General features: G+C 38.7%; 1 protein-coding gene and 1 long non-coding RNA gene across 7 annotated transcripts in view; one reads left to right on the top strand and one right to left on the bottom strand.

Moving 5' to 3' along the window:
* The window catches only part of LOC126940821 (uncharacterized), a 616,457-nt gene that overhangs the window by 307,884 nt on the left and 290,116 nt on the right, over window positions 1–18,457 (bottom strand). The window lies entirely within an intron of this gene.
* KLF12 (KLF transcription factor 12) overlaps window positions 1–18,457 on the top strand; it is a 621,954-nt gene that overhangs the window by 477,977 nt on the left and 125,520 nt on the right. For all 6 annotated transcript variants that reach the window (XM_050766996.1, XM_050766994.1, XM_050766993.1 and 3 more), the window contains one exon: window positions 16,375–16,510. In XM_050766996.1, coding sequence (XP_050622953.1) covers window positions 16,375–16,510 — 136 coding nt within the window. The remainder of the gene's footprint in view (window positions 1–16,374; window positions 16,511–18,457) is intronic.

Here is an 18,457-nt window from a genome sequence, read left to right as displayed (position 1 = left end):
ATAGGTGGGCTAAGCCATATTATTACTATTCAGTCAGTAATCCAGCCAATTGTTATTGTTCAGGCAGTCAGAATTTGCAGAGACCTTGCGTATTTGTAAGTTTCAAAATGCAGTGTCCATCTGATACCCGGGCATGTTAGAATATGCTCCGAGAAGAACTTGGTACTAGACTTTATTTGTGCATCTATATATAAATATAAATGCACATATACAGAGACAGATATATGTGGACATGTATATATTTTTATTAAAAAATGATACCACCTAGAACTTTATATAGCAAATGAACCTGGTTGACGTTATAAAAGTCTTGGATTTTATTCCCTATCTTGCAATATCTCCGTGAGAAAAAGATCTTTATTATTTCAACAGGGATGTTGATTTTCATATTGATTTATTTTGTTTGTTGCTCTCTGACTCATCTGTCAAAACTAAATAAAATTTGGCCTGCCAGATTCAAAAATTAAGATTTCTTTTTTAAATTTTAATCTCCAATTTTTCAACCTTTTGCTTTACCCAGGAATTGTGCAGTGTATTTCTTTCCATTCACTTATTCATGTGATTAATACACATTCATGATTTAACCACATGCACAACATACAGTACTCACAATACGTTCATAGTCAAATGGATAAAGCAGACTAAAAAGCCACAGTGAGACGAGCTCTGTTATTCCAGTGAACCCAGGCCCACAGAGGTGGATTGCAGAGGAAGATGGGCAGTACACTGGGTGGTGGTATTGGTTGGCGGTGAGGTGTGGTTATCACTCCAGGAGAAGGCTGTTTCTCAGAAGAAAGTATTAGTTACATTCTCTATGTAACAATGGAGGAAAGGAAGGGCAGTTTTTTAAAAATGCAGTCTTGGAAATACAAAAAGGTATACTGTATCCTGGTAGATAGATTCAACGAGTAGATAGGTTAGTATTGTTCAAAAGTACTTAAAAGAAATGGAAATGAAGCTTAAGGGCAGTATTCATGTATGTAGTTATCACAGGCCTTCTGTGCCAAGCTAAGAAGTTATTTACCGAACTCTACAGGGAAGCACAGGAGACTTGGAAGTAGATGGGAGTTAACATGGTAACACTAAAATTTGGGGCATGAAAGGTTGAATGTATTGAAAATAGAGGGAGGGAGACAAGTTAGGAGACTATTTCAGGAAGCCAGGTGAGAATTCCTGAGAGCCTGGGCAGGGCAGTGTGAATGGAAATGTGATAGAACTTGTTGGCAAGTTGGATGTCAAGGATAAAGGAAAGGATAAATCTAGGATAATGCCCAGGTTATTGTTCTGGCACAAGTAGAAAAGCTGACAAAAGCGTGAAAGAAAAGTTAAGAGACATTGGTTGAAGTATTCCAACGTATATCTAAAATGACATTTATTGGAATAGATAGAACGCAACATTTAGAGAGATGTCTTGGAATTTGGGGAAATTAAGGGAGATTATGAATCTTAGATTGTAGACAAACTCAGTAAAAATCAACTCATATCTAGATATAGTGCTTGAAATTGTCAAGCATGAGTTCCCTAAAGAAAACCTTAAAAGCTTAGCTGCAAAGGAATGTAAGAATAAAGACTTTGAGCCACAACAGATGCTGGAAAGCAATGCAATAGGCTCCTCAATGGGTTGAAAGATCCTGAAATTCTGTACTGGGCTGAAATAAAATTCCATCGAGTGAAATTTAAAAAAAAAAAATTGTACATACATTGACTACGAGCTTACTGCCCACACATACGAGTCTTATGCTGAAAAGACTCATAAAGAATATACTTTTGCAAACAGAAAAACCAAAAAGGAAAGGACAGCTTAGAACTGGTTTGAAAAATATAGATAAATATATGCATGAAGATAACTTTCAATTAACTCTTGATAGTAAAACATGCACCAAAATTCTGGATAGGCCGGACACCGTGACTCATGCTTGTATTCCCAGCACTTTGGGAGGCTGAGGCAGGCAGATCACTTTAGGTCAGGAGTTTGAGACCAGCCCGGCCAACATGGTGGAACCCTGTCTCTAATGAAAATACAAAATTAGCCGACTGTGGTGGCGAGCGCCTGTAATCCCAGCTACTTGGGAGGCTGAGGCAGAAGAATCACTTGAACCCGGAAGGCCTGGGTGACAGTGAGCCAAGATTGCACCATTGCACTACAGTCTGGGTGACAGAATGAGACTCCATCTCAAAATAAAAATAAAAATAAAAAATTCTGGACCAAATGATAAATGGGGAAGGTGGGAGTGTTCCTTGGATAGTTATAGCATTCTCAGTCTAGTGTTTGGGAGGAGAATTGACAACATGGCATAATTTTAGACTTCTGAAAAATTTTAATATCTGGAAATACTAAGTCTTACAACAGGATGGGGAAATGTGGGTATTCACATACCAATGGGAGTGTAAATTGATTCAACAACTTTGGAGATCAATTTGGCAATATTTGGTAAAATTGATATGGGCACCCCATAATTTTCAGATGTATACTAGGAAGAAAGTTACAGCAGCATTTGTAATAGTGAATATTTTTAACAAATTAATTTTTCATCACTAAATGAATAAATAATATTGCTCCATTTAGAAAATGGAATCTTTTACTATTAAATGAAAGAGTATGAATAAATCTCAAAAATACAATGTTAAATGAAAAAATCAAATAGAAATATCATATTGTTGGCCAGTTGTGAAGGCTCATGCCTGTAATCCTTGTGCTTTGGGAGGCCAAGTTGGGCAGATCACTTAAGGCCAGGAGTTCAAGATCAGTCTAGGCAGTGCAGTGAAACCCCATCTGTACAAAAAATACAAAAGTTAGCCAGGTGTGATGGCCCATGTCTGCAGTCCCTGCTATTCTGGAGGCTGAGATGGCAAGATCACTTGAGCCTGGGAGGTCAAGTCTACAGTGAGCCGAGATCATGTCACTGCACTACAGCTTGGGTGACAGAGTGAGACCCTGTCTCAAAATATATATGTGTGTGTGTGTGTGTGTGTGTGTGTGTGTGTGTGTGTGTGTAGATATGATATTGTTATATGCCATTTTAAAAAGAGCAAAACTGTAGGTATTGTTCATGGATATACATGTAGTTAAGGGCCAAAAATATGAGTAGGAAGGATCTACACCAGAATACTATGGAAGAAGGAAACAAAATAGGAATTTAAAAAATACAGAGGAGCTTTCAGCTCTTTCTGTGATATTTAACTTAATGATCTAAAGGAAATACCATGAAATGTTTAGATATTTTGAATCTTTTGGGAAAATAAATAGCCATTATATGCAAGCCTGGGATTTCTTAACTGAGAAATGACTTGGCACGAAAGAAAATCTGTAAGTAACAAGTTTATAAGCAAGTTAATGAGGGAGCAAGTACTTGACCCTATGTTAAGTGGCTGTTTATATTTTCTTTTATATGAAGGATAGTTGGATTTGAGAAACAGTGGAAATAAATGATTTTCAAGATTTAGGGAGTTCTCCTTTCAGGAATGAGAAAAATAAAAATGTTGAAGAATTGATTTGGCCCCTGACGTCTTATTTGATAGCTTAAATGTGGCAGGCACATAGAAAGCTTAGCTACTCTCTTATTAACAGATGGATTTGGCTGGGGTGTAATGAGACACCCTGGCTCTCAGATCTCAGCTAGCCTCAGGGACAGCAGGTGCTTAGAGCGGAGGTAACCTGGCATCTTTGGTCAAGGAAATCAAGGCCAGATGATGTTTAGAATACATATTATTAGAGCAGTATGAATTTCACTGTTTTTTTCAGTAGAAAATCTGTTTTCCTTACATTACAAAAGACAGTATCCAACCTTTCTATTTGTGAAACAACTACACACAACAACCTTAAGTACCATGCGATTTATCAGTAATTTGCCTGGCAAAGCCCAAGACCTCATCCTCTGTCATAGCTCTTATCTTTTTCAGAAAGTGTCTCTTTTCACAAAACCAAAATGGGCTTTCTAAAGAAGTTAGTGTAAGCCCAGTTTAAAGTTGGGAAAGCAGAAAAGAGACTAGTGTGTAACTCCTGTGCTCTCTTGGTGTTGTAGTATGTACTATAGCAGTGTTCTCACTTGCTGTACCTGGCCTGTCTTGAGACAGAATTTTAACTTTGATCTTGTTCTTCAAGAGTCATTTCCGGAGATACCGCCCCGCCACCTCCCTGAACAAGTCAGAGGCTTAAGTTCCTGGGCTTGGGAAGGGGTCTGACCAAACAAACTCCAATGCAGTGGCCATAACTGAAGCCCAGGGAAGTCATACCATTTCTAGTTGGTGGAAACCTCACCAGCCTTCACAGAGACTAGACAATTTATCATAACAGGGGCAGAAGGGGAGCAGTGTTACAAAATATGGAAATAACATCTCTTTAACAAACTCCAAAACAGAGAGAATACATTTTTTTTTTTTTTTTTTTTTTTTTTTTTTTTTTTTTTTTTTGAGGCAGAGTTTCACTCTTGTTGCCCAGACTGGAATGCAATGGTGCGATCTCAGTGTACTGCAACCTCTGCCTCCTGGGTTCAACCGATTCTCCTGCTTCAGCCTCCCAAATAGCTGGGATTACAGGTGTGCGCCACCACACCTGGCTAATTTTTGTATTTTTAGTAGTGATGGGGTTTCACCATGTTGGCCAGGCTGGTCTCGAACTCCTGACCTCAGGTGATGCACCTGCTTCAGCCTCCCAAAGTGCTGGGATTCCAAGTGTGAGCCACTGTGCCTAGCTTGAAATTAGAAATCTGTGTTTCTAACAGGTTGATGCACCCTAATGGAATTGTTCTTTCTTGTAAAAGCAACACCAAACAGAATTAATGTGGAAAATACCTTTCGTCCAATTTTACAGAGTACATTTTTCTCTTTGGAGTTTGTGTAAGATGAAGACATGAACAAGTATGTCCTTCAACCAAGATTGAAACACAGCAAAAAAATATAGTAATACTGTTCTTTTGGCTCAAAGATATTCAGGTCATTTTTGAATAGTGACAGCATTCACCATAGGATGGGACAATCCTGAGGAATGCACTGGGGAAGTGAAGAGTCAGCACTTAATTTTGTTCTCAAAAAGAAAAATTATATTTTATGATTTTAGCAGAGGAGACATTCACAGATGATACAACATCTAAGATATCTGCTTTCCTCAGTGTCCCAGAAGTCTGTTATGTAGTGCTTATATTTAAGTTCCAAGTTAGAATCGTATGCACTGGGGGGTCAGTTTATGAGTGCGACTGCACAACTGCTGGGCTCATCTCAATGGTGCTTTGTGTTCTCTGCCTGTGGCCCGTACAGTAACTCTTGTGAAGTGTGGGTGGAAATGTTCCTTTGTGTAAACGTGTTTATCATCGATCAAATGTGAAAGAAAACTCTCATAGTGTTTTTTTTTTTTTAATGTGATGTGAAGATGTACACAAGAAATATGTAATTCTTGATGGAAACGTGTTCAGGGTGTAGGGACAAATGTGTCCATCCCTGAAGCCGGGAGAGGAGAGTTTTTAAGAAGAGGCCAGGCCAGCTGTAGTGGCTCACACCTGTAACACCAGCACTTTGGAGTCCGAGGCAGGTGGATCACCTGAGGTCAGGAGTTCAAGGTCAGCCTTCCCAATAAGATGAAACCCTGTCTCTACTAGAAATACAAAAATTAGCCGGGTGTAGTGGTGGGCGCCTGTAATCCCAGCTACTCAGGAGGCTGAGACAGGAGAATAGCTTGAACCTGGGAGGCAGAGGTTGCAGTGAGCCAAGATTGCGCCATTGCACTCCAGCCTGGGCAACCAAAGCGAAACTCTGTCTCAAAAAAAAAAAAAAAAAGAAAAAAAAGAAGAAGAAGAGGCCAGAACTACAAATGAAGAGGGATAACCAAACCTTGAAAGCTATAGAAAGGTCCAACAGCATGTATATAAATAATTCTCAATTTTGAGGATTTTTGATGGTCTTAGACCATATTTTCAAGAATATCTACTCTGCTTCTAAAAGGAATTCAATCATGATTATGTATCAAGACTTATCTTTTAACCTTGCAGGTTTAAGTATACTCTAAAATGAGGCACGGGGAGCATACTAATTGAAGGGAGACAGCAACACTGATTCTCAATGTGGCACAATAGTTCTGTATGTCTCTGCCCCACCCCTTGCTTTTTTAACTTTTTAACTAGCAGAGAACCCTTCCATGGTAAATCATTTACATGCTATCTAGCTGTATATACCGTAGTTGATATAGAAGCAGACTTAAAGTCAAGGTGGATTTTGTGCTCTTTTTTTTTTTTTTAAGTATTTCTTATATTTAAAGTACCTAAGACTAGGGCTGTGATTTGGTGGTACTTAAAATTATTATAACAGATTTTAATCTGCCTTGAAAGATTCCATTTTACTCAGCACACAAACTGGAAAACACAGATGGGGCAACAGACCAACGAAGGGAAATAAGAAAAGTGAATAAAATGGCCGTGGATTAATGCCTAAAACCTTCTCTGTACATTGCAGATGAAAATGAGTTTGGTGATCTCATTGTTCCCTATATGTGTGTACCACAAAATCACTTTATTATTATTTTACATCTCTGCCTATAGTGGTTTCAGTTTTGAATAAATCAGTTTGAGCTGATTGACTTTGGTTTGGAGCAGTTATAATGAATGAACAAAAGGCAAAGGTTATGGGGAATAGTGATGTGGTGGTATCTCAAAGGGCTCCTAGAGTTCAGGGCTCATGGCCAACTCTAGAGTTAGTGGAAGCACACACAGTGGAAAAGCCTATTATTAATGGAAAATTTTATGAACTTTCAGAAATCACAAAAGCCTTCTATGCTCTAAGACATACTTTCAGGAAACAAGACAATTGTAAATCTCTATTCATTTTCTTTTTATAAACAAGAAAAGTAGTTTTAGTCATGATTCTTTAGAAAAATTAAGCTCTACTAGCTGTTGTGATTTCAAAAAATATGAATTTTTAAGTTATATTTTATTATTTTTTTTAATAGAGATGGAGTCTCACTTTGTGACCCAGTCTGGTCTTGAATTCCTAGGCTCAAGCGATCTTCTAGCCTGGGCCTCCCACAGTAGTAGAATTACAGGCATGAGCCCACCACACCCAGCCTAAACTAGGATAAAGGATGAAATTCCTTCATGTTAGTTTCTAAGCAGTAATTCATGTGATAGAAGTGAGAGGTATTTAGTAGTGTTTAAAATGATTTCCTGAAAGGAAAGGAAAGCCCGTTAAATGGAATTTAGCTGAAAAGTGAATAAAAATTATGAACGTTTTCCTTCCCATGTCATCCCAAACCAAAAATATAATCTAAGACTTCAGAGAATAATAGAAATTTAATGATTGTGACTTTTCCCTCACAAATGTTAATATTAGAATGTAAGTCAGAATGTAATTTTTTAAATGAAATGTGAGCTAGACACTTGTATCATTATATTGCAGAATCTCTCACCAGCTGGGAATTACTGTGATCATTTTCTGTAGAGATCTGCATTTATTAGCATCATCTTCATCAGTAAACATTACATTTTACTGTGTACAAGGGAGTGTAATTGACGTGATCTCCCCTCTCAAGGAGTAAACAGGATAATTGGAGATAGAAAATAAGTATATGCCTAACTATAATTCAAAATGAAAAGTGCAAAAATGCCATGAAAATATATAAATACCAAAGCATGGGTATCCTTTAAAAAGGAGAGATGCGTTTAGTTAGAGAATGAAAAGAAGGGCCATGAAGGTATTACTCTGTAGGAAGGGTAGGTTTTGTTGGCAGAATTGTGAATGGAAGGAAATGGCCAGATAAAGCCGGATTCAGGGGCTTCGGGGGTAAGACTCATCGTTGTTCCCAGTGGAAAATGAGTTGTAGGATGTGGAGGGCTGCTGAACTGTGTTTGGTAGATGGTGGGAAAAAGTCAAGGATTTCTAAGTAAAGAATGTCTTAAGGAAAGCCCTGCATGCATTCAGTTACCAGAGAAATGCTACATGGGACAGTGTGTTCAACAGGACTTTGAGAAAGTCGATGAGAAGCAGTGGGAAAAGAAAATAATCATTGGGTAAAAGCAAGAGCACTTAGCAACCGATTTAATGAGGGGCACAAATGAAATGAAGGAAACTCTGGAACCTGGGTAACTGGGAAAAGGATCTCTCAGTTGAAACTCAGAAACCAGGAGAAAGAATAGGACTTGTGTTTGAAATGGTTTTTTGAGGAATACTAGTCAGTACAGTACGATGCTGGAAATGAGACTGGTGTTTAGGGAAGAGGTCAGAGCTGAGAATGCTGATTTGGTATTCATCCCCTCTGAGATAGCAACTGAAACTGGGGAAATTATGGAACTCTGTGGAATTGCTGAGAAGCTCACCAATAAAGAGGTGACAGAAAATAATAGGTAGCGAAATCTAGGGCAGCTGCTAACACTTAGGGGTATGCAGAAAGGAGATGAAGAGGTTAGAAGGATAGATAACCAGAGAGAGACAAAGACCCAAGAGAATAATGTATTTCAGTTGGCAAATACTTTTTCTAAAGCCAGATATTATTTTATAACCAGACCTACAGTTTCTGTGACAATGACTCAGTCCTGCTGTTGTAGCACTAAAGGTGCCAGATATGAAGTAAACGACCATGGCCAAATAAAACTTTAATTACAAAGATAGGTGGCAGGGCCCACAGGGCTTAGTTTGCCTATCCCCGAGGCCAAGGGAGATGAAATTTTTAAGAAGAAGCCAGAAATGGAAGTGAAAAGGAATAACCAACAGTCTTGAAAACTGTAGAGAGGTCCAACAGCGTTACAACTGAGAAGTGGACCTTGCACTAGGGAATTATAAGAACGTTATGAGGTTATTTTTTAATATAACGGTAGCAGAAGCCATTACACTGTCAAGTGCACAGACAAAAATTGGGGGAAAAATGAGTAAATTGCATATTATATCTACACAGTACCAACATCCCAAGATTTACATAACTGATTGAAATTTTAAATAGTCATCTGGGGTTATGGCCATCACAGTTGCTGCTCTATAGAGGCATTAGCAGTAGCAGAAGTAAAGGAAACAAGAAACAAGGCATCATCGAAGCATTAGTAAGCAAAATGGGACCCTGGAGAGCTATTTCTAATCTTGGAGTTCACCGTCCTTTGAGTCAAGCTTTATTTACTCATGAATGTTTCTCTCACTATCTGTCTTGATGTGCTAGGAAAATAGTCTGTTTGAACAACTGATATTCTGAAACCAAATGAAGTCAGAATATCAGTTGTACAAATATATTAGGAAGGGCGCGCCACATAGACCTTGATGTAACAAAGTCCTGAGTTTTAATTGACTGTGTGTGCAGCCAGCATGAGGCGGCCAAAGAGAAAAAAGCTAGTGTTGTTTTTAGAGAGTATTAACGTCATAGATGATTCCTATGTGTGTGGCTCCAGCTGAATCCCCCTATGCTCCAGGCACAGATAGCCAGAGGGATCCTATCAAATGACACAGTTTTCTATCATGTCATCCTTCTGCTCAGTACCCTCCAATGACTTCCCTTCTCACCCAAAGCAAAACTGAAAAGCCTCTGTCACCCTCGAAGGCCCTCTGTACTCTGCATGACCTCCTCTGCCTCCTCTCTCTGTCCTCATCCAGTTCCCTGTATTGGTTCCAGCCACAGCTTCCTTGCAAGTCCTCAGGCACAGGAAACATGTTCCTACCTTATCACCTTTGCACCTGTTATCTTCTCTGCCTGGAATGCCCCTCACCCCACAAACAAAACCCAGAAACCCTCACCTGCAAGCTTCTTTCGCTCAATTCCTTCAAGCCGTTGCTCAAGTATCTTCTTCTCCATGTGGCCTTTCCTGGCCACCATCTCAAAAATTGTCCAGCTGCCACTAAGCAACCCCATCTACTTTCCTGCTTCATTTTTCTATATGGCACTTACTATCTGACATAGTATATCTTTTTCTTTTTTGTTAATGATCTGTATCTCTGCAGTGTGAGAGCAGGAATTTTAATCTGCCTTGTTCACTCTTGTTTCTCCAGTAGCCGGAAGACTGCTTGCTACCTCATAGGTGTTCAATAAATATCTGTTGACTAAATACATAAGCGATGTAAAGAAGTAGTAGTTTTATGTATTATCCAATATGTGTTCCGCCTCTGTAATGATATTTTCAGTTTAGGTACGTGTAAAAAGAAAACTGCCTAATTTGAATAGTCCAGGAGATGGTGAGAGATTTAGAAGGAGTGTTATATAAGGGAATGAGTGAAGCAGCAGTAAATTTACTGTCAGGGTAAAACAGAATGATGATTGACTACTAAGAGTCAGGCTGGGACTAAATGCTTTGCATATATTATCTTTACTCCTTAGAGCAGCAGTAGCAGGAGAAGAAACTGAAGATTCTCGGTGCAAAATCATTACCCAAGGTCAGATGCTTGCAAATGACAGGGCCAGAAGTCATCCCATGTTCCCTGAAGCCAGAGCCATGTTTTTATACTGAAGAAGCTTCATGACCCTCCTTTTTTGGAACAATTTCTGCCTAGAATGTGTTGGAGGAGGATTCTTCTACCCACTGATACTATGAATTTTCCCAAACATTCCTCCCCAAACATTCATTTTTCCCTTTTCCCGCACTCCTCCTCTGCCCTCCTTTCTAGAATAAAGCAGCAGCTCTCCTGGAAACCGGGGTTTCTCTAACTGGGACACGTTTCAGCCTTGGCAAGGCGAACAATTAGGGCATCTGCAGGTAGCAGGGAGCCTGTCAGTGGCTAAAACAGGGAGAAAAGAGGCCCATCAGCCCTGTGGCCCCTGCCTGGGCAGCCACCTCACACCTTCCATCTATGTCCGGCCCTCTCCTCTCCAGTTCTGGCATGTGGAGGTGAAGAGATTCAGTATCTGCTTCTGGGATTCATTCCTGTTAGGAAATGTTAGTCTGTAAGCTTTCGTGTATGTTCTTAGATTGTTGTGTTGTACACGTTTAATATTGCAACTTTTCCTTAGGAGTGGGTGCATAGGCAGGTTTACTTCAACAGAAATTAGAAGACTGGTCTTTAGACAGCACGCACGCTGGGCTGAGGGGAGGTGAGAATGAATTAGTGTCCCCTGCATCTGTGTCAGTCTACTGTTACACGAGGGGAGGACACAAGCAAAGTTTAAATGTCTCATGTGAGTTGAAGAGAAAAAACATGAAATATACCTTTGAGTGACTATACGCCAGGGAGAACCCACCCATATGAGCATCCTATCAAGTCTCAGCTAAGGAGAAGAGCTGAAAAAGTGTTCGGCCAGCGCAGTGGCTCACACCTCTAATCCCAGCTACTTGGGAGGCCGAGGCAGGAGAATCACTTTAATCTGGAGGCGGAGGATGCAGTGAGCCAAGGTCGCACCACTGCACTCCAGCCTAGGTGACAGAGTGAGAATCCATCTGAAAAATAAGTAAATAAATAAATAAGTGTTGTTCATCATAACTAAATGTCGCCTTAGGGCCCAAGAAGAACCTTAGCTGCGCAATACTGAAGGATCAAAGAAGATACGTCAAAAGCCGAAGCACCTGTAAATACATTTGAAAATTTTGAATTGAAAAGTAAATGATGTAGAATGCAGTAGGTAGCTTTTATGTCACTAGAACAAGGTTGGCTCTTGGGAGGAGAATAAAGAAGAACGTTGTTAAAAGTACCTAGAACGTAAAGTATAAATTAAAAAAGAAGAAGAAGAAATGTCAAATAGGACACATGAATGCATGGGTCTTGATTCCAAAAAAAAAAAAAAAGTAAACAAATCTAATTTTGCAGACCTTAATTGGCTTTAATTTGATTCCAGAATCAGACAACAGTCTGGACCAGAAATGTTCAGAATGCTTCACCCTACTGCATGTGCAGATTATATTTATAGCCAGAGAAAAGGAGGTGACATACAGAAAATGGAAGTGAGGTACAGAGACAGCTCAATTGGTTAAAACGCAGCATATGCCTTAATTGAATCTGGTTTCAACAGTTGGCCACCTTTGATTGACCGAAACTCAGCTACTTGTTGCAAGAGAAGGTTACGGTCTGTTTCCACATCAAGTTAGGTTACAGTTCACTATGTACAGAAGAAACTTTATGCCAAACTTAAAACATGTATAGAGGCAGCTTTAGGCCAAACTTAATTCAGTTTAATATTGTTGTAGGCTAACTAATTGTAGTTGTAGTTCATCTACATCATTGCTAGGAAATCTCTAGAAGGAGCTGGGAGAATAACCTGGTGCATTGACTTTTTATTGCTGCCCTACAACTCACCCTAAAATTTAGTAGAATAAAATAGCAAGTCTTGTCTTTTTCTTTCTTTTCTTTTTCTTTTTCTTTTTCTTTTTTCTTTTCTTTCTTTTTTTCTTTTTTTTTTTGTTTTGCTGTTTTGTTTTGTTTTGTTTTGTTTTGTTTTGTTTGAGACAGGATCTCCGTTGCTCAGGCCTGGAGTGCAGTGGTGCGATCATAGCTCACTGGAGCCTCAACCTCCTGGGCTCCAGTGATCCTCTCACTTCAGCCTCCCAAGTAGCTGGGACTACAGGCATGTGCCACCACACTCTGCTATTTTTTTTAATTTCTTGTAGAGGTGGGGTCTCACTACATTGTCTGGGCTGGTCTCAAACTCCTGGGCTCAAGCAGGCCTCCTGCCTCAGCCTCCTAAGATGCTGGGAATACAGTGGTGTGAGCCACTGCACCCCGCCTAAAACAGCAGGTATTTTATTTGCTCAAAATTCTGTGAGTCAGAAATGTGGCATGCGTTTAGCCAGAAAGTTTTTAAGCAGGTCTCACCTGGGGTCACTCATGGTGTAGTCATCTGGCGACTGTAATGTAGCTGGTGGGTCTAAAATGGCTCACTGACATGGCTCGCAGTGGGATTGGCTGCCTGCTGAGCAGCATGTCTCTTATAGACTCTCCCGGGCTTCTTCACAAGGTGACTAGGTTCTAAAAACAGCAAGAGAAAAGGGGAAACCCAAGGTACAAGCTCTTTTCAAGCCTCTACTTGTGTCACATTTGCTAATGTCCCATTGATCACATCAAGTCTTAGAGCCAAGCCCAGAGTCATTGTTGAGAAGTGGCCACATCAGGGCATGGATACAGACAGACATGATTTATTGGAGGGATCATTACAGTAACAATCTACCATAGGGGAGTATTTGAAAATCAAAGTAAATCAGTTGAACTTCAGGTGTTGGGTTCTGAAATTTTCTCCCCAGGATTTTGACACATGGAATGAAACTCACATAGGATTCCAGAACACCTCCAACTCTGAGGAATGACACCTCTACCAGCAGTGGCTGCGTTACCCAAAACTGTCTGATCCCTTCTTCATTAAAGAGCAATACAATCTTCAGTGTAAATTTTTTTCAGGTGTTTATAGATCACCTCCTGTTCTCTTACTTACAGAAGTTGATATTTTTTTGTTTCTGGTGTCCAGGTAACTTTCTTTGGTCTTTAAATGGGCACCCCAGAGAATCAGTCCTTCCTAAATGGGCTGAGATGCTCAAAGACTGATGGAGGTTAACTAGGGTTGATGTCCCTATTCTACATTTAATAAAAATAGAGTGGAATTATGCAAGTATGTAGATAAGCTAATCATCTGACCTAATCAGCAATGCAGATTTTGAAAAGCCTTTCTAATTACTTCCTCAGCTTGGCTGAAGGTATGGGTAAAAAGAGTTTCGCAGCATGATGGTAGCAGATGTATTTCATAATATTTATTGAAAATATTGGAAAGAAATCCTCAATTATGCTCCTGAAAAGTACATCAAAAAGATATCATATTTAACATATTTTAAACTTTCATTAAGATATAAACATAACATAATTAGATGATCATGTAACAACTCTCACGCAAGGTTTTGGAATCTTTCATACAATTAGACTTTAACTTTCAGAGCCAGATTGCTCATGGTTAACAGCCTCTATCTTCCTTGAGTTGTATTATTTACTATAAGAGCTCTAGTTGTCTTAGACAAAATGGGACTATCAGAATATTTTCTTTTTTCTTGGCTGTTTGCAAATTTGGTACCTTGGCAAAGGCGTCGTAGTGCATGATGTTTCAACAACTTTAAATGTTAAATTGTTGACATTTACAGGTATATGCAGCACCACACAATATGTGATTTGGAAGCTTAGATAGATCTGATATTCATTTTTCTTGGCTGGCTTTGAATAGTTGGAATGACTGTTAAATGAATCATTCTAGAACAGGATTGCCCCCAAAGAAGCTATCTATGAATTCCTAACTGAATTCATATTATTACACAAAGTCATTCCTGGATCCTACGTTCTTTTAGTGTTGGTTGTTCATCTTGACCTTCCATTCTGTCAGCTGCTCATTATCTTTCCAGTACATTCCTTTTAATATAAGTTAGCCCAAGCCAATTTCTGTTGCCTACAGCCAAAATAAATCTTAAGTGATACGGTTCCTTCAAGTGCCCTTCCAGTGACTGAGTAGTTAAGCTCCCTGTTACCAGATGGTGATGGAACTGGTTGCTTTGCCCCACGGTTTCTCCAACATCCCTCTTCTAGTGGAACTCCTCCAGAGATCAGATGGCAAATTAACAGTCTTTTTGTCTCATAGCTGGTTGTACAAAGAAAATATTCAAAAGCTCTTAATGAATATTATTGCCTAATTCCTAACATTTGAGGAGGTAGAGAGTCATATGACAGTTAATTGTTGTTTGTTGTTGTTGTTGTTGTTTTGTAAGACAAGGCCAGAAAATATGGATAATCTGGTGTGTGACAATTTCCTTGTTAGCAATGTTGAAATGAGAGCATAGTTGCATAGGAGCTGAAGGTCATAAACTGTGATACCTTTATATGTACAAACTCTTAAATCTCTAGATCAGTTCATCAACCTAGGTACTTCTGCCATTTTGAACTGGTTCATTCTTTGCTGTGAGGGGCTGACTGTCCTGTGCATGGTGGAATGTCTAGCAATATCCTTAGCCTCTGCCAACTAGATGCCAGTAGCACCGTCCCTGCTCCCCACTGCAAGTTGTGACAAACAGTAATGTCTCTGCATGTTGCCAGGTGTCTCTTGGGAGGCAAATTTGCCCTTGGTTGAAGACCACTACTTTATATTATTTGAATTATCTTCTTTTAAATTTAGTATTTACCAAACACTTCCATTGTGCAAAGCACATTTTGGTATATTTATAGGCAGGATGTGTGTCAAATACACGGGTGCACACGAGGTTGACTAGATGTAAGTTCTTTCCTAACCAAGTGTAGTTAGAAATGTAATGAAATATGTTGAAACTGTCTAGATATAGTTTCTCTAGCCAGACTGTAAATAGTAGACACAATCATTTGAAGTTGCCATTTAGTGGGTAAAAATGGTGCATTCTCAGCAATTCCACGTGGTTCAATGTAATGTATGATATACAGTAACCAAAAAAACTGATTTGAGACAAAAAAAAAAAATGAAATTATGAAATGTACCCAAATGTCATTGTGACCATGATTTCACTTGCATTTTGCCTTCCCCCACAAGCAGTGGTGGTTTTAGAACTCTTAGGCAGCCATACATTTAACAGTGTGGGTGTGTAGCTCATGTGGTACTTTTCATTGAAAAGATATGCCTAGTTTGTGCTCGAAGCGAGGGCTGATAGAAATTCTGGGCAGTGGTTGCTAAATCTATTCATAGGGAAAAGGGGGTGGAAATGAAATCTAATTTTTAAAAATATGTGTTAAGGTATGTTGACAGCATCCCAAGGATCTGATAATCTTGGCCATCAGGGGTCAGAACATTGTGCCATTTCCTGCTTTGGCAAATTCACGGTGGGAGAAGAATCATATCTGGAAGTGGCTTTTTGAAAAATAAAATCAGGATAGAGTTCAGGAGCACTGTTAGCACATATAAACAAGATTTCTAAAATGCTACCACTTCTGCCATTTTTATGCCTTCAAATCCCACCTTATAGTCGTAATGAACTTGGAAACAGTGATTCACTGAAGTAAGAAAAGTATGTATACTTTCTTTTAGTCACGCAAACCCTGTTCTTCTTTTATCTTATTATGAGAGCTATAAGCAACTAATATCTCCTTTCCGCATGCTCTCTACCTTCCAGGGAGAGTGCTAATGAGCAGTGAAATGGCTAGAGCTCTGGCAGCGGAAGCAAGGAGGAGGAGAAACCAGAGGGTTGAACAGTGGCTCAGGAGCTACGTAATCAGCTTTTGACCACTCAGGAGTTGGTAATATTGTGGATTTTATAGTTTCTATTCTATAATCATACCCTGAAACTCTAGAGAGCTGGTATAGGTTTTGTAAATCCAATGAAGGGGAAAAGAATAAGTACTCAGAACATAAAATGTGGAGCTTTCAGTAATTCCTGTGATGTCTAAAGAATTCCGTTTGCTTGATATGCACAGAAGAGAAGTTCCATGCTTGATGTTGGTCCAGGACAAGGTTAACTTTCTGCGCACTGATTTTAATTCATTATATATGCCTTTTCTCCCCAGCACAAATGGACCCCCGAGGCCTATCTCCCAGACAAAGTAAAAGTGACAGTGATGATGATGACCTGCCAAATGTGACCTTAGATAGCGTTAATGAAACTGGATCTACGGCCCTTTCCATAGCCAGAGCAGTACAAGAGTAAGTATCACATTCACAGGATGAAATAAGAATTGCCAAGGTGTTCAATGGATAATGGAAACTGCAGCGTCTCCTGTCCCCCAGCCGTGTCATTCTAGCTGTGAACTGGCATGAATGTCAGCAGCTTTTCATTCAGCTGAATGCTCTTTGGGAGATTAGGGCAGTGAATGGAGTGATTTAAAGAGTTGGAAATTCATGCTTTGATGAGATATAAGACCTCTGTGCATCTTTTCTAATACCTCCTGCACCCTTCTGAACTCTGCAAAAAAAAAGTTGTTCTTTTTGAACGTCACTACTTGATTATCATCATCATCATTACACAAAGTCAAGGGAAATATGGCAAGTATTGTTATCTTGTTTTGATAGGAAATGACAGAATAGCTTTTTAGACGATTTAAATTTGGAAGGTAATATGTTCATCCTTTGAAAAATAGAACTCATATATGATTTTTAAATGAATCTTTTCTCTCTCTTTTTACCTGGACCATAGGGTTAGATTGCAGCCCTCATTTATTGAAAATAGCTGCTTTTCTATCAGTCAACTTTGTACCTAGAATTGAACCTAAACGATTGAAAAAAAAAATCCGTGTATTTTTTTCATAGAATAATTTTTTCAGCTTCATTGATGTCTAATTGACACATTAAACTTTATATATTTAAAGTATATGTGCTGATTTAACATACATGTACATAGTGAAGTGTTTACCACAATTAATTAATACATTCATCACCTTACATAGTTGTCTTTTTTGTGTGTGAGAATGCAGAAGTTCTACACTCTTAGCAAATTTCAAATTTCAGGTATACCGTACAGTATTGTTAACTGTAGTCACCTTGCTATATATTAGGTCCTCAGAATTTATTCTTCTTCGATCTGCAAATTTGTACCCTTTGACCAGTATCTCCTCTTTTCTCTGACACCCCAGCCTCTGGCAGCCACCATTCCTCTCTGTTTATGAATTCAACTTTTTAAAAAATCTTCCACATATAAGTAGTGTCATACAATATGTGTCTTCTAAAGAGTAATTTTTAATGACATAATATTGAAGATGAGGAGGATTTAAATAGCCACTGTTATTGCTGACACACTTGTTAATGAACAGTTCACTCAAAATTATCTTAGTTACCTTTATGTCTCTTCTATCAGTTTATTTCCCCCAAATGTTGATTAAATACCTACTTTGTTTTATTCATTAGGCTTTGACATTAAAAAAATAATGAAAGAGAGCCTTGGTATTGCATTTCAGAATTCACAGCATAAGTGTATGTCTGTGTGTATATAAAATGAATAATATATCTATGTTATAGAGATAATATGTATTATATGTTGATATTGTATATGAATATACATATAATACATCAGAGAAAACAAGATATAATGGATCTAAAATGAAATGTGGAGTCAGATCTGGATATAAATTTCCATGCAAGCTCTTAATAGCTGTGTGACTTCTGGCAAGTTATTTAATCACTCTGAGATGAGAAGAAAATCAGAATAGTTACCTGACAGGACTATTGAGAAGGTTTTGATATAGCTATGAGGTATGAACAGTAAGTTACAAAGTTCGGTATATAGAAAGCTTCAGTTATTGGTGAAATTAATATTATTAGTGATAATAATAGTAATTAGTAATAATAGTACTAGTAGTAATAGTACTAGTGCAGTAGTTTAATTTATAACTGCTGAAATATAAGTACAGCAGGTGTCATTATTCTGATTTTATAAATGAAGAGACTAAGGATCAGAGGTTAATGACTTTTCTAGTCACATAATAAATGGTAACAAGGCAAAGTTTAGAACTTTCAGCTCCAAAAACATCTTTTTCTAGAGTGCCTATAAATCTGTTACCGGTAGTATTATTCTACTTGAGCACTTACAAAAACATTGTTTTTACGCCTGTAATCATAGCACTTTGGGAGACCAAGGCAGGAAGATCATGAGGTCAG

The sequence above is a fragment of the Macaca thibetana genome, chromosome 17, assembly GCF_024542745.1.
Source record: "Macaca thibetana thibetana isolate TM-01 chromosome 17, ASM2454274v1, whole genome shotgun sequence".
Lineage (NCBI taxonomy): Eukaryota > Metazoa > Chordata > Mammalia > Primates > Cercopithecidae > Macaca > Macaca thibetana.
The sequence above is the reverse complement of the archived record's forward strand: the minus strand, read 5'-3'. Positions and strand labels throughout refer to the sequence as shown.